The 17099-nt window shown below is 41.1% G+C and overlaps 1 protein-coding gene across 1 annotated transcript in view; it reads left to right on the top strand.

Moving 5' to 3' along the window:
• The window catches only part of CEP192 (centrosomal protein 192), a 1162204-nt gene that overhangs the window by 70168 nt on the left and 1074937 nt on the right, over positions 1 to 17099 (top strand). The window contains exons 5-6 of the mRNA XM_053715857.1: positions 102 to 154; positions 8187 to 8328. Coding sequence (XP_053571832.1) covers positions 102 to 154; positions 8187 to 8328 — 195 coding nt within the window. The remainder of the gene's footprint in view (positions 1 to 101; positions 155 to 8186; positions 8329 to 17099) is intronic.

Raw genomic sequence — 17099 nt, 5'->3', positions numbered from 1 at the left:
GATATTCCCAATAGTAATTAGATGATCCGTGGACTCATAAATTTTTTTTTTTAAATTTAAAATTAGACATTTTATTTTACTTTTCTCTTTAATTATAACAGCTGATTTCCCTGCTTTTGCAAGTGACTTGTCTGTTGAACATCAAGATGCCAAGGTAAGTTCCTTACGACATTTTTATTCTTTTAGGTTAATAACCTGAGGGAACTTACAGTTTTAAAAGGTATATTTCAATGCTTAAACTTATTTAAAAAAAAAAAGTGGTACTAGCTTTGAACTGGAATAGCTCTTTAACCCTTTAGTGACTCAGAGCACTTTTCAATTTTCTGACCGTTTGGGACCAGGGCTATTTTTACATTTCTGCGGTGTTTGTGTTAATCTGTAATTTTCCTCTTACTCATTTACTGTACCCACACATTATATACCGTTTTTCTCGCCATTAAATTGACTTTCTAAAGATACCATTATATTCATCATATTTTATAATTTACTATAAATTTTTTTATATAATATGATGTAACAAATGGAAAAAAACACACTTTTTCTAACTTTGACCCCCAAAATCTGTTAGAAACTATTTAGCATGGGTGTTTTTTGGTGGTTGTAGATGTCTATGTTTTTGTCCTGAGTTTAGAAATACTCAATGTTTACATGTTCTCTGCTTTTTTTGCAAGTTATAAATAATTACAAGTAGCACTTTGCTATTTCCAAACCATTTTTTTTTTCAAAATTAGCAATAGTTAGATTTGAATACTGATATCTGTCAGGAATCCCTGAATAACCCTTAACATGCATATATTTCTTCTATAAGATACGACGAATGCACGGATTCATCCTTTACTTGTGGAATATTATCCTCCTGCTAACAGGAAGTGGCAAAGAGCACCACAGCAGAGCTGTGTGTGTATATCTATCTATCTATCTATCTATCTATCTATCTATCTATCTATCTATATCTCTCCTCTATTGACTCAACCCCCCCAGTCATTCTCTTTGCCTACTCTAAGTACTAGGAAGGGTAAAGTGAAAAAGGTGATAAAATGTTAGTTTTTATTTTCTTCAAGCAAGAGTTTTTTTATTTTAAATGGTACAGGTGTGTACTATTTTTCCCTCAGGCAGCAGATGGGATGAAGACTACTGCCTGGAGGCTGATGATCTTAGCAGTTGTCACTAAGATCCAGAGCAGTTCCCACAGAATGGCTGAGGAGTACTTAAACTTCAGTGTGAAGAACGTTTTTCATGCTATAAGCAGTGAGGTATGTTCAGTCATTTTTTTCTGGAGAGACTGTGGTATTTCAGAATTGGCTGACAGTATCCCCATGAGGAAAAGGGTAAGCAGTAATCCTAAAATATATAGAGGGGTATTACTGAGCTTGCATATATGGGCTAAGAAAAAATGGTTGACACTGAGGTTTGAATGTTTGTGGGCAAACGTTTACATAACTGGGAGTGCTGATAACGTTTTTATGTGAGACGTTTTTCATGCTTATGAGAGGGTACACATGGCTTTCTTTTTGGGTTTATGAACCCACATGGCTAGTTTTTAGACCGCTCTGGTGCGGTTCATTTTGGCTGAGTGAGATGGGCCTATTTTCGCACCTCAGTTGCGCAGTTGTTTTATCAGGCAAGCAGCAAGCTCCAACTCCGGTGGGCCTTTGTGAGCTGTATTGGGCCAAATCTAAGGTTTAACCCGGTTTTACAGACCCCTGAGGGCAGGTAGGCGCCACAGCAGAGCTGTGGCCAGGTGCAGGGGGTGTTTTTTATTGATATAAACGTTTTCTAATTATCCGTTTTTTCTGGTAAGGGTTAAGTGTTCCTTTCCTTGTGGGGCAAACTTAGCTGCATAGTTAGTATGCTTCTATCATAAAATTGGAACGATTTTTTGTTTTAAAGCAGTTTTGAAAAAATCGTATGCTTTTTTTCTCTTAAAGGCGCAGTACCGTTTTTTTTTTTTTCTTCAGATTGTTATTTTTTCACTAAATAAAGTGTTTTCAAGCCTGTTTGTGGTCATTACTAGCCTGTTTAACATGTCTGACATTGAGGAAAGCCAATGTTCCATGTGTTTAGAAGCCATTGTGTAACACCCACTTAAAATGTGTCCCTCATGCACTGAAAGGGCCTTAAATTGCAAAGAACATACTTTTATCAGCTAAAATATGTCGCAGGATGATTCTCAGTCAGAAGAGAATCAGGTTAAGCCATCTAATTTTTCCCAAGTGTCACAACCTTTAACGCCCGCACAAGCGACGCCAAGTACTAGTGCGTCTAATTCTTTCACCCTGCAAGATATGGCCGCAGTTATGTCTATTACCCTCACAGAGGTTTTATCTAAACTGCCTGGGTTGCAGGGGAAGCGCAGTAGGTCCGGTGTGAGAGTAAATACTGAGCCCTCTGACGCTTTATTAGCCATCTCCGATGTACCCTCACAATGTTCTGAGTTGGGGGTGAGGGAATTGCTGTCTGAGGGAGAGCTTTCTGATTCAGGAAAGATGTTCCCTCAAACAGACTCAGATATGATGGCTTTTAAGTTTAAGCTTGAACACCTCCGCTTGTTGCTCAGGGAGGTTTTAGCGACTCTGGATGATTGTGACCCTATTGTCATCCCACCAGAGAAATTGTGTAAAATGGATAGATATCTAGAGGTTCCTACTTACACTAATGTTTTTCTGGTCCCTAAGAGAATTTCAGACATTGTTACTAAGGAGTGTGATAGACCAGGTATTCCGTTCTCTCCCCCTCCTACTTTTAAGAAAATGTTTCCCATATCTGACACCATTCGGAATTCGTGGCAGACGGTCCCTAAGGTGGAGGGAGCTATTTCTACCCTGACTAAGCGTACAACTATACCTATTGAGGACAATTGTGCTTTCAAAGATCCTATGGATAAAAAATTAGAGGGTCTTCTAAAGAAAATATTTATTCATCCGGGTTTTCTTCTGCAACCTATAGCGTGCATTGTTCCTGTAACTACTGCAGCTGCTTTTTGGTCGAGGCTCTTAAGGTTGAGACCCCATTAGATGATATTCTGGATAGAATTAGGGCTCTCAAGCTAGCTAATTCTTTCTTTACAGATGCTGCTTTTCAACTGGCTAAATTAGCGGCAAAGAATTCAGGTTTTGCCAATTTAGCTCGTAGAGCATTATGGCTTAAGTCCTGGTCTGCTGATGTGTCATCAAAATCTAAACTTTTAGCTATTCCTTTCAAGGGTAAGACCCTATTCGGGCCTGAACTGAAAGAGATAATTTCCGACATCACTGGTGGAAAAGGCCATGCCCTTCCTCAGGATAAGACAAATAAGATGAGGATCAAACAAAATAATTTTCGTTCCTTTCGAAACTTCAAAGGTGGTCCCCCTACCTCCTCCCCTGCCGCAAAGCAGGAGGGGTATTTTGCTTAAGTCAAGTCGGTCTGGAGACCTAACCAGACCTGGAATAAGGGTAAACAGGCCAAGAAGCCCGCTGCTGCCACCAAGACAGCATGAAGTGGCAGCCTCCGATCCGGGACCGGATCTAGTAGGGGGCAGACTTTCTCTCTTTGCCCAGGCTTGGGCAAGAGATGTTCAGGACTCCTGGGCTTTAGAAATCGTGACCCAGGGGTATCTTCTAGACTTCAAAGATTCTCCTCCCAGGGGGAGATTTCATCTTTCACTGTGTAGAAGACCTATATACTATGGGTGTAATATGCCCAGTTCCAAAAGCAGAACAGGAGCAAGGGTTTTACTCCAATCTGTTCGTGGTTCCCCAAAAAAGAGGGAACCTTCAGACCGATTTTAGATCTCAAGATCCTAAACAAATTCCTCAGAGTCCCATCCTTCAAGATGGAGACCATTCGGACTATTTTACCAATGATCCAGGAGGGTCAATATATGACCACCGTGGATTTGAAGGATGCGTATCTTCACATTCCTATCCACAAAGATCATCACCAGTTCCTCAGGTTTGCCTTCCTGGACAAGCATTTCCAGTTTGTGGCTCTTCCCTTCGGGTTGGCCAAAGCTCCCAGAATTTTCACAAAAGTGCTAGGGTCCCTTTTGGCGGTTCTAAGGCCGCGGGGCATAGCAGTGGCGCCTTATCTGGACGATATCTTAATTCAGGCGTCAACTTACCAACTAGCCAAATCTCACACGGATATCGTGTTGGCTTTTCTAAGATCTCACGGGTGGAAGGTGAACGTAAAAAAAAAAAAGAGTTCACTTATCCCTCTCACAAGAGTTCCATTCCTGGGAACTCTGATAGATTCGGTAAACATGAATATTTTTCTGACGGAGGTCAGAAAATCAAAGATCTTAACCACCTGCCGAGCACTTCATTCCATTCCTCGACCGTCAGTGGCTCAGTGTATGGAGGTAATTGGACTAATGGTAGCGGCAATGGACATAGTTCCGTTTGCTTGCTTGCATCTCAGACCACTGCAACTATGCATGCTCAGACAGTGGAATGGGGATTATGCAAATGTATCTCCTCAGATAAATCTGGATCAAGAGACCAGAGACTCTTCTTTGGTGGTTGTCAAAGGATCATCTGTCCCAGGGAATGCGTTTCCGCAGGCCAGCATGGGTCATAGTGACGACGGATGCCAGCCTATCGGGCTGGGGTGCAGTCTGGAATTCCCTGAAAGCTCCGGGTGTGTGGACTCAGGAGGAGGCTCTCCTTCGAATAAATATTCTAGAACTGAGAGCGATATTCAACGCGCTTCAGGCGTGGCCTCAGCTGGCTTCGGCCAGATTCATAAGATTCCAGTCGGACAATATCACAACTGTAGCATATATCAATCATCTGGGGGGAACAAAGAGTTTTGTAGCGATGATAGAGGTTTCCAAAATAATTCGATGGGCATACTCACTCTTGCCATCTATCAGCAATCTATATCCCAGGAGTGGAAAACTGGGAAGCGGATTTTCTAAGTTGTCAGACTTTTCATCCGGGGGAGTGGGAGCTTCATCCTGAGGTGTTTGCACTATTGATTCATCAATGGGGCACACCAGAATTGGATCTGATGGCATCTCGTCAGAATGCCAAACTTCCTTGTTACGGGTCGAGATCAAGGGTTCCCCAAGCAGTACTGATAGACGCTCTAGCAGTACCTTGGTCGTTCAACCTGGCTTATGTGTTTCCACCATTTCCTCTCCTTCCACGTCTGATTGCCAGAATCAAACAGGAGAGGGCTTCAGTGATTTTGATAGCACCTGCGTGACCACGCAGGACTTGGTATGCAGACCTGGTGGAAATGTCATCTCTACCACCGTGGACACTGCCATTGAGACAGGACCTTCTCATTCAAGGTCCGTTCCAGCATCCAAATCTAGTTTCTTTGCCGCTGACTGCCTGGAGATTGAACGCTTGATTTTATCTAAGCGGGGATTCTCTGAGTCGGTCATAGATTCCTTGATTCAGGCTCGAAAGCCTGTCACTAGGAAAATTTTCCATAAGATGGCGTAAATATCTTTATTGGTGTGAATCCGAAGGCTACTCATGGAGTAAGATCAGGATTCCTAGGATTTTGTCCTTTCTCCAAGAAGGATTGGAGAAAGGGTTATCAGCTAGTTCCTTAAAGGGACAGATATCTGCTTTGTCAATTTTACTGCACAAGCGTCTGTCAGATGTTCCAGACGTTCAGTCATTTTGTCAGGCTTTGGTTAGAATTAAGCCTGTGTTTAAACCTGTTGCTCCGCCATGGAGTTTGAATTTAGTTCTTCAAGGGGTTCCGTTTGAACCTATGCATTCCATAGATATTAAGCTTCTATCTTGGAAAGTTCTGTTTTTAGTTGCGATCTCTGCGGCTCGAAGAGTTTCTGAACTATCTGCATTGCAATGCGACTCGCCTTATCTTGTTTTCCATTCTACTAAGGTGGTTTTGCGTACCAAACCTGGATTCCTTCCTAAGGTTGTTACTAATAAGAATATTAATCAGGAAATTGTTGTTCCTTCTCTGTGTCCTAATCCTTCCTCTAAGAAGGAGCGTCTGTTGCACAACTTGGACGTGGTTTGTGCTTTGAAGTTTTACTTGCAAGCGACCAAAGATTTCCATCAAACATCTTCTCTGTTTGTTGTCTATTCTGGAAAGCGTAGAGGTCAAAAAGCTACGGCTACTTCTCTTTCTTTTTGGCTGAAAAGCATCATCCGTTTGGCATACGAGTCTGCTGGACAGCAGCCTCCTAAATGAATTACAGCTCACTCTACTAGAGCGGTTGCTTCCACATGGGCTTTTAAAAATGATGCTTCTGTTGAACAGATTTGTAAGGCTGTGACTTGGTCTTCTCTTCATACCTTTTCCAAATTTTACAAATTTGATACTTTTGCTTCTTCGGAGGCTATTTTTGGGATAAAAGTTCTTCAAGCATTGGTGCCTTCTGTTTAGGCATCTGTCTTGTCCCTCCCGTTCATCCGTGTCCTGTAGCTTTGATATTGTATCCCACAAGTAAAGGATGAATCCTTGGACTCGAATCTTATAGAAGAAAAGTAAATTTATGCTTACCTGATAAATTGAGTTCTTCTATGATACGAGTCCACGGCCCGCCCTGTCATTTTAACACAGATTATATTTTTTTTATTTAAAACTTCAGTCACCTCTGCACCTTTTAGTTTCTCCTTTTTCTTCCTATACCTTCGGTCGAATGACTGGGGGGTGGAGTCAAGGGAGGGGCTATATAGACAGCTCTGCTGTGGTGCTCTTTGCCACTTCCTGTTAGGAGGATAATATCCCACAAGTAAAGGATGAATCCGTGGACTAGTCGTATCATAGAAGAAATCAATTTATCAGGTAAGCATAAATTTACTTTTTGTTTTAGTAGACAACCCAAAGTATTGATCTAGGCCCATTTTGGTATATTTCATGCCACCATTTCACTGCCAAATGCGATCAAATAAAAAAAAAAATCTCTAACTTTTTCACAATTTTAGGTTTCTCACTGAAATTATTTACAAACAGTTAGTGCAATCATGGCACAAATGGTTGTAAATACTCTGGGAATCCCTTTGTTCAGAAATGACAGACATGTATGGCTTTGGCGTTGCTTTTTGGTAATTAGAAGGCCGCTAAATGCCGCTGCGTACTACACTTGTATTATGCCCAGTAGTGAAGGGGTTAATTAGGTAGCTTGTAGGGAGCTTATAGGGCTAATTTTTAGCTTTTAGTGTAGAGATCAACCTCCCACCTGACACATCCCACCCCCTGATGCCTCCCAAACAGCTCTCTTCCCTCCCCAAACCCACAATTGTCCCGCCACCTTAAGTACTGGCAGAAAGTCTGCCAGTACTAAAAATAAAAAGCATTTTTGTTGGATCCCCCCATACAGCTTTCTAACCCTTCCCTCTCTACCTACTTGCTGCCATCTTTTGCTCAAAATTTGAGTTTGCTAAAAAAAATATTTTTTATATTAAAAAACAATTATATGAAAAAATACAGTATTTTCTGTAGTGTAGCTGCCCCCCCCCCAGATCCCTTGGCCAATATTTATTAGTTCCCCCTCACTCTCCCTCCTTCACATCCTTCATCATTTTTTTTTATGTAAATGTGGCGCGCATCCCCCCACGTCCACCCCGCTGCAGTCCCGAGTGAACACGCACACATCGGTGTGCACAGAAACGGGTTCCAAACATTGATGGGCTGCTCCCACCCACCAACGATCGGCACCATCAATGGCCGATGCAGGGAGGGCCACAGATTGGCCCCCTCTGCATTGGTTGTTAAAAAAGGCTATTGCAGTGATGCCTCAATATTGAGGCATCACTACAATACCCTGGAAGCGATCACTATTGCTTCCAGCGCTTCAAACCCCAGTGGACGTGCCAGGTCGTTAAGGATACTATTTCTCTTATCAATTGGTTCTTTGTAGTTTGTGCAGGAAGAACGGAAATCAATTATCTTCTCAAACTAGTTTTATCCCAGACATTCTGGACTATTTTTAATTTATTCTAGGTTCAATTATACATATTAACATATTTTGTATTAAGATATAGTTCTTTGTACAGAAGGACAATGGCATATATTATTTAGTCTTTATGGATGCATACCTCCCATCCAAGGCATTATTGTTTCTTTTTCTTTCAGTCTGACTATAAACAGTCAGTTAAATTTTAAAAATTTTTATTTTTGGTTTTATCAGACTTTTTTTTTTTTAAATTGATAATCATTTTGAGGCTCTCTTTGAAATTGATGTGCCCATTACTGAGCTCCATTTTGTTTTCTAGATTAATGATGTGCCAAAGTTATACAAGGATATGAGGAGGCAAAGTCAAGATTTGTTGAATGATGACTTCAGCATCAGTGTTGCAAGCTTTTTAGCTAATGAAAAGCTGTTATCTATTGCCAGTTTAGATGACAGCTCCTCAGGTAATTTTATCAAATTTACTTAATTTATGTTTGTTTGTCTGACTAGCCCTTGTCTTTCCATAGTAAAACTCAACATAGACCTACCTTTTATTAAGAGGACAATTATTTTTTTTTGGCTCGGATGAATGTTCTCTCTCTAAATTAGTGATTCCTAAAGTGGGTGGTACTGCCTCCTGGAGGGCAGGTGGATTACTGAGGGGGCACTGAGAGGAATGAGAAATGTAAGGTGGTACTAGTAGATAAGGAGTAGAAGTGTATGCAAGTGGATCCTCTTAAGCTCAATGATCATTTTTTGCTCTTTAGTCTAGATCAGAGTTTCTCAATTCCACTCCTCAAGTACCCCTAACATGCTAGATTTTCATATCATCTGAACTAGAGCACAGGTGAAATAATCAGCTGATCAGTAAACATGGTTACTAACCTGCTTTTTGCCTTTCAGTGGATTATTTCACCTGTGCTCTAGTAAAGATATCATGAAAATCTTGCCTGTTAAGGGTACTTGAGGTCTGGAGTTGAGAAACACTGGTATAGAACAGATACTAAAAAAACTGGTATCACTTTATCAAGCCCATATTTACCAGAAAAGGTTTACTGCATTAAACATCTCTTTAACGCTCCCTATGCTTTCAATGGATATTGTGACCGTACTAAACATCGCTCATATGTGCTTGAGGGAAAAATACCACTAGGAGATTAAGTGCAAGCTGAGACCTGAAGTAAAGTGATATCATGGATCCACGACTATCAGTTATACAGTGTAGTGGTGGGTCTAATCAACCCTATGTAAACAATGGCTTAAACAATAAATACAATATAAAATAGCAATGAATTAGTTGGGTTCAGTCACTTCTGCAAGAGCAGGTAGAATTCATATATTGTGTATTAGCAGAGTGTCCACGGAGCAGTGTCCTAGTTAAGTGTCCAACAAAAGACAGTGGTTGCTTCAAATAAATCGTGATGGAGTAAAAAATCCAAACAGGATTTAAAATTGTGTGTCCAAAACAATGTGTCCCAAATGATAATCCAAAAGTAAGAAATGTGAAGATAAATCAGCTGGATTGTGGAAAATTGTGAAAAATTAAAAACAAAAGGGGATGGTACCCAGTGTAAAAAATATCTTGATAAAAAAGTGTTATTAAATGTGAAAAAATGCAAAAAAGGAAAAATCGAAGAAAGAAAAATCTGTTAAATGTCAATTGATGAAAATCTGTACCCAAAATTAATGTGATACAATATGTAGGTGAACAAAAAAGCTCCAATTGAACATGTCCAAATGTTAGGAAGTGATGAGACCTTGTCTCCTAGTGAGGCGTTCACTTACAGAGCGGGGAAAACCATGATGGAAGAAATAATGATGAAAAAATGTATTCCTGTAAAGAAAAAATAAAACACAATATGTAGCAAGTTTAGAAATGTTTACTTCAATGGAATCAGGCTTACCAGTGCAGGTCTACGTGTTTTGGCCCTCCTAGGCCTTTATCAAGACTGGTTACTCGTATTCACTGATGGTCTTTTATAGCAGTCTCCTATAGATGACCGGATGTCTGATATCTTCAGTACTTCCGGTTTCGCTGCTGAGTTTTTTTGTGAATTACTCTCTTTAATGAGATTCCTATTACATTTAGGCTACTATATGATGATAGTAAGTCATTGATATAGATATTCTAAAAAATAAATTAGATATATTAACAATAATACGCCAAATTAGCCTCCGTGTATTAGTGACGTCCACTCCGTGGACACTCTGCTAATACACAATATATGAATTATACCTGCTCTTGCAGAAGTGACTGAACCCAACTAATTCATTGCTATTTTATATTGTATTTATTGTTTAAGCCATTGTTTACATAGGGTTGATTAGACCCACCACTACACTGTATAACTGATAGTCGTGGATCCATGATATCGCATTGTAATATGTTTTAGAAATTGTACTGTTTTTTTCATTTTTATTTTATGTAGTAATAAATTTAATCTTTAACCTTTTCGATACATACACCTAGCCTCCGTCAGTTGGCGCCTGGGAATCCCATTCTCTGTTGCTACTCTCTATTGGTGATAGCTAGGATTCACCTTTCCCGGGCCTACAGGTGACAGTTGGCGCTGATGTAGATATTCTACCTGAAGTAAAGTGTTAGGGTAATAAGTTTCACAAAACACATGTAAAACGTATTTAAATATTACTCATATACACAAATTTAATAGAAAATATAAGTTTGTTATTGAAATAAATATTTGAAAATAAAAATGTATTGATCGACTTGCAATCTAGCCCTAAATTTAGTTTATAAGACTCTTGCACAGTGACTATCAACTTTAAAAAGCTTGTATTCCAATATCAAGATAATAAAATTTTAATTAATGAAACAAAAAGAATGAATTTGAATAAACGTTTAATATTTTGGCTGGTAATATCCCTTTAAAGAACATTAAAGGGCCATACTACCCAAATGTTTAAACACTTGAAAGTGATGCAGTATAGCTGTAAAAAGCTAGAAAATATCTCCTGAACATCTCTATGTAAAAAAGAAAGATATTTTACCTCAAAAGTTCCTCATTAGCCACCTCCCATTGTAAAGGATTTCTAAGCAGCATTTTCTGGGACATCTTAGGGGATGAGCCTCGTGCACTCTCATATTATTTCCCTATTCAGCTTACTATGAAATCTCATGAGAGTTAAGTGAAATCTCATGAGATCACAGTAAAAGAGTTCATGACCTCAGCACTGCTGATGCTGATTGGCTGCTGTTCATTTCTTCATTTTTTTTTTTTTTTTTTTTTTTTTACCTGCAACTGGGAACAGCTGAGTATAACTTTTTACACAGAACTTACTCTGCTGAGCTGAGGAGATTGTGAGGTAAAATATCTTCCTTTTTTACATAGAGATGCTCAGGTGATATTTTCCTGTCAGCTTTTTACAGTTATACTGCATCAGTTTCAAGTTATTTAGCATATGAGTATTATATCCCTTTTAAGTAGATTTGTCTGTATTTGTTATTTGTCTAGTTAATGCTTTGCGCATCTTAGGTCTCGTAGGTAGGCTGCTACCGGAGGCCTCGACAGTCCAGATTAGTACTCGGGAATCATATTTTCAGTAATTTTTGGTACTAGACAGCTCAGCAGAGTATAGTACAGTTTATAAATGATCTTGTCATCCAAGGATACTGTGTTTATCTGGCAATAATTTGAGAATTATCCAGCTCTGCCCAGAGCTTCTGATATTGCAACTTGTCATGGCCGCCACTTAGACACACCCTTAATTGGTGATTTTAATCTGAGAAAATTGTGATAATGAAGCATGGAAACCAAATTTATGCTTACCTGATAATTTTTTTTTCTTTCCTGGCATGGAGAGTCCACAAATCCATTCTAATTGCTAATGGGAATTCAACTCCTGGCCACCAGGAGGAGGCAAAGAACACCCCAGCAAAAGCTATAAGTATCCCTCCCACTTCCCATAACCCACAGTCATTCAGTCGAGAGAATACGGAAAGAGAAGGTGATACCAAGGGTATAGAGGTGCCTGAAGTTTAGAAAAAAACAAACCAATTAAGCCGTCCTATTTAAACAAGGGTGGGTAAAGAAAATAATTTATCAGGTAAGCATACATTTTATTTTCTTTCCAATGGCATGGAGTCCACAAATCCATTCTAATTACTAGTGGGAACAAATACCCAAGCAAGAGAACACAGAATGGAAAGGGAAGGAGAAATAAGGCAGTTGGACCTAAACTGAGGCACACCACTTGAAAAACACTTCTCTCAAAGGAAGCCTCAGCTGAGGCAAAAAACATCAATCTGTAGAACTTGGTAAAAGTATGTAACGAGGACCAAGTTGCCACCTTGCAAATTATCTCCACAGAAGCCTCGTCGAAAAAAGCCAGAGAAGAAAGAGCTGTAATCCTCTCATGAGGCTGTTGCCCAGCTGTCTCATAAGTCAACTGAATGATACTTCTCAATCAAAAGGAAAGAGTAGAGGACAAAGCTGTCAGATCCTGCGTCTGCTAGCAAAGACTACAAAAAGGGCAGAAGAATTACGGAAAACTTGGTAGTCTGACAATAAATTTCTAGAGCACGAACTACATCCAAGTGGAGAGAGAACCCAAAGAAAGAGCGGCAAAATCGAATGAAATTGCGTTCCAAAACCACTGCAGGAAGAATCCCAATTTGGTAGAAAGGACAGTCTTGTCTGCAAGACGAAAAAGACTGAAATGTTTGTACATGTGACTAACTCCTCGGTGAGGGGCCGAAACATTATGTGATCTGCTTATACACAGTAAAGGTGTTTGGATGTATTCTCCAGTTCTTGCTTCTTTTTTCTGACGATCCAAGTGGATATACACCGGGTCCGGATTTTCAGATGGCTTACTATATCTATATCACAAAAGTGAGTACACCCCTCACATTTTTGTAAATATTTTATTATATTTTTTCATGTGACAACATTGAAGAAATGATACTTTGCTACAATGTAAAGTATTGAGTGTACAGCCTGTATAACAGTGTAAATTTGCTGTCCCCTCAAAATAATTCAACACACAGCCATCAATGTCAAAGCCGTTGGTAGCAAAAGTGAGTACACCCTTAAGTGTAAATGTACAAATTGGGCCCAATTAGCCATTTTCTCTCCCCTGTGTCATGTGACTAGTTAGTGTTACAAGGTCTCAGTTATGAATGGGGAGCAGGTGTGTTAAATTTGGTGTTATTTCTCTCACACTCTCTCATACTGGTCACTGGAAGTTCAACATGGCACAGAACTCTTTGAAAAAAAGAATTGTTGCTCTGCTTAAAGTTGGCCTAGGCTATAAGATTACCAAGACCCTGAAACTGAACTGCAGCACGGTGGGCAAGACCATACAGCAGTTTCACAGGACAGGTTCCACAGAAACAACCTTAGGAAGAAAACCAAATCTGGTATGGAGAACTGCCTTATCAGCATGACATATATGATAAGGAGAATCACACTGCAATGCTGAGAGATCAGAAACCCTCTGAACAAAAGAGATAGCAGTAAGAAACAAAACTTTCCAAGATAATAACTTAATATCTAAGGAATGCATAGGCTCAAACGGAGCCGGCTGCAAAACTTTAAGAAAAAGATTAAGGCTCCAAGGAGGAGCAACTGATTTAAACACTGGCCTGATTCTGACCAGGGCCTGAGAAAAGGATTGTACATCCGCCAGACGCTTGTGCAGCAGAATGGTACACTCAGAAATCTGCCCTTTGAGGGTACTCGCAGATAACCCCTTCTCGAGGCCTTCCTGAAGAAAATATTAGATCCTTTAAAATCCTTTAGACTCACACCAATAAAGATATTTCCGCCATATCTTATGGTAAATCTTCCAAGTGACAGGTTTATGAGCTTGAACCATGGTCTCAATGACCGCTTCAGAAAATCCACACTTGGCTAAAATCAAAGGTTCAATCTCCAAGCAGTCAGCTTCAGAGAAACGAGATTTGGATGAAGGGCCCCTGGATCAGAATGTCCTTCCTGAGAGGTAGTCTCCACGGAGGTAGGGGTGACATCTCTACTAGATTTTCAACCAGATCCTGCAAGACCATGCAGGAGCGATCAGAATCACTGATGCTCTCTCCTGCTTGATTCGAGCAATGACTCGCGGAAGGAGAGCAAATGGAGGAAAGAGAGATGCCAGACTGAAGTTCCAAGGAACTGCCAGGGCATCTATCAGAAAGTCTTGAGGATCTCTCGACCTCGAACCGTACTTTGGGAGCTTGGTGTTCTGACGAGACGCCATCAGATCCAATTCTGGTAACCCCCATTTGGTTGTTAACCTGGAGAACACTTCCGGATGGGGTTCCCACTCCCGGGGTGGAAAGTCTGTCTGCTCAGAAAACCTGCTTCCCAATTTTCCACTCATGGAATGTGGATGAGAGACAGCAATTTTGAGCCTCAGCCGACTGGATGATCCGGGCCTCCTCCCTCATGGCTAGGGCACTTTGAGTTCCCCCTTGGTGGTTGATGTAGGCCACTGAGGTTATGTTGTCCGTGTGGAACCTGATAGCCCGGGCTAAAGCCAGCTTGGGGCCAAGGCAACAAGGCATTGAAGATCGCTCTCAACTCCAGAATGTTTATGGGGAGAGCAGATTCCTCCCGAGACCAAAGTCCCTACGCCTTCAACGAGTCCCAGACTGCTCCCCAACCCGACAGGCTGGCATTTGTGGTCACAATTACCCAAGAAGGTATCTGAAAACACGTCCCCTGGGACAGATGTTCTTGAGATGGCCACCACGGTAGAGAGTCCCTTGTTGATTGGTCCAGAACTATTCTCTGAGATCTGTATAATCCCCGTTCCACTGAGTGACAATGCATAGCTGCAAAGGTCTCAAATGGAACCGTGCAAACTGAACTGTGTCCATGGAAGCCACCATCAACCCGATTACCTCCATGCTATTGATCTTCCAACTGTGGGAATGAAGAAACTCCAACAAGATCCTTGTATGAGATTCTGCTAGTGTTGTCGTTCAGATAAGGCGCCACTGCAATTCCCAGAGACCAAATTACTGCCAATAGAGCTCCCAGGACCTTTAAATAAAATTCTGGGAGCTGTGGCAAGGCCAAACGGAAAAGCTACAAATTGAAAATGTTTGTCTAGATAGGCAAACCTCATTTATTTGTGATGATCCCTGTGAATGGGAAAGTGCAGGTACGCATCCTTCAGCTCTATTGTCATTAATTGACCTTCTTGAATTGGTGGCAGAATGGAGCGGATAGTCCTCCATCTTGAAGGACGGCACTCTGAGGAACTTGTTTAGAAGCTTTAAATCTAGAATGGGCCTTAAAGTTCCCTCTTTTTTGGAAACCGCAAACAGGTTTTAGTAAAACCAGAGATCCTGTTCCTGGCTTGCGACAGGCACTATCACTCCCTAGAGGGAAATGTCCTGCACACATTTCAAGAACGCCTCTCTTTTTATCTGGTCTACAGATAATCTTGAGAGGTGGAACCTGCCTCTGGGAGGAAAAGTCTTGAACTCTAACTTGTTCCCCCTAAGAAACAATGTCTACTGCCCATGGGTCTATGACTTTCCGCTTCCAAGCCTGCCCAAACTGAAACAGCCTGCCCCCCCTCTTTATCTGATCCTGGATCGGGGGCAACCCCTTCATGCTGACTTGGATTCAGCTGCGGGTTTCTTGGATTGCTTCCCCCTGTTCTAAGACTGACTAGGCTTCCAAGAGGGCTTGGACTGTTCCTTTTTGGTAGAGGCAGGGAAAGGCTTACCTCTGAAGTTACGAAAGGAACGAAAATTAGACTGACGTCCCTTCATCTTGTTAAACTTGTCCTGCGGCAGAAAAGATCCTTTTACCACCTGTGATATCTGAAATAATTTCTGCCAATGCCGGCCCGAACAAGGTCTTTCCCTTGTTAAGGGATTGCCAAAAGCTTATGTTTGGGAGAAACATCAGCACACCAAGATTTAAGACACAGTGCTCTACGCGCCAAGATATCAAAGTCATATATTTTGGCCCCCAACTTAATGACCTGCAAAGAAGCGTCAGTGATGAAGGAATTGGCTAACTTTAGAGCCTTTATCCTATCCTGAATTTCCTCCAAAGTAGTTTTTCAGCTTGCAGGGACTCGGACAAAGCATTAAACCATTAGGCTACCGCACTGGTTACCGGTTGCCATTGCAACCCTTGATGAGTATACATCTTTTTTTAAAAAGGCCTCCAGCTTTTTATCCATAGGATCCTTGAAAGAACTACTATCTTCAATAGGGATAGTAGTTATCTTAATCAAAGTAGAAATTACTCCTTCCACTTTGCTTTTCCACGACTCCTTGATGGAGTCTGCGACTGGGAAGATCTTTCTCAAGACAGAGGAGGGGAAAAAGGGTATTCCTGGCCTCTCCCATTCCCGGGTAATAATCTCAATGGCATGGTCTGGCACTGGGAACACCTCCCCAGGAGAGGGAACATCAAAGTATCTATTTATTTTACTTGACTTCTTAGGATTGACAACGATAGGCGTATCAGTCGTCCAAGCTAGCTAAAACCTCCTTTAGTAAAACACAGAGATGATCAAGCTTGAATCTGAAGGAAACCACTTCAGCATCAGAAGCCGACTTCCTCTGGCAATAAGTCTGCATGAAGGGGCATTCCCCGATCTAAGATCGGATTGTATAGGGGGCAGACTCCTTTTTTTCTGGACACTTGGTTTCAGGATGTACCGGGTCCCTGGGTCTTGGACGTAGTTTTCCAGAGGAACAGAAAAGGTTTTCGTTCTCACCCTCCATGGTGCAGTTCATTCTGTCAAGGCTTTCTTCAAGACCAGAGAAGAATTCAGTCTGGTTTTTTTGTTTGTGTTTTTTTTAATTGCGTCCAGGAGCTTTCCTCCCTAGGAGTAATTTTCACAGTACCCCCCTCAGAAAGGGGTCAAGTGTTTTTATTCAAACCTCTTTGTAGTTCCCAAAAAAAGGAACGTTTCACCCCATTCTAGACATAGTGTCTCAACAAATTTATGAAGCTTTCCTGCTTCAAGATGGAGTCTATCAGATCCCTCCTTCCTTTAGTCCGGGAAGGCCAATTCATGACTACTGTAGACCTGAAGGGCACTTATCTGCAGGTTACAATTCCTGCAATTTTTCCTTTCTGGACAATCGTTACCATTTTATAAATCTTCCATTTGGTCTAGCTACTGCTCCAATGATCTTTACAAAGGTGTTCAGAGCTCTTCTTGCTGTAGCTAGATCGCGAAGAATCGCTGTGGCACTCTACCTGGATGACATTTTGGTTCAGGCATCTCACACAGA

The sequence above is a fragment of the Bombina bombina genome, chromosome 5, assembly GCF_027579735.1.
Source record: "Bombina bombina isolate aBomBom1 chromosome 5, aBomBom1.pri, whole genome shotgun sequence".
Classification (NCBI taxonomy): domain Eukaryota; kingdom Metazoa; phylum Chordata; class Amphibia; order Anura; family Bombinatoridae; genus Bombina; species Bombina bombina.
This window is presented reverse-complemented; position numbering and strand designations above follow the sequence as displayed.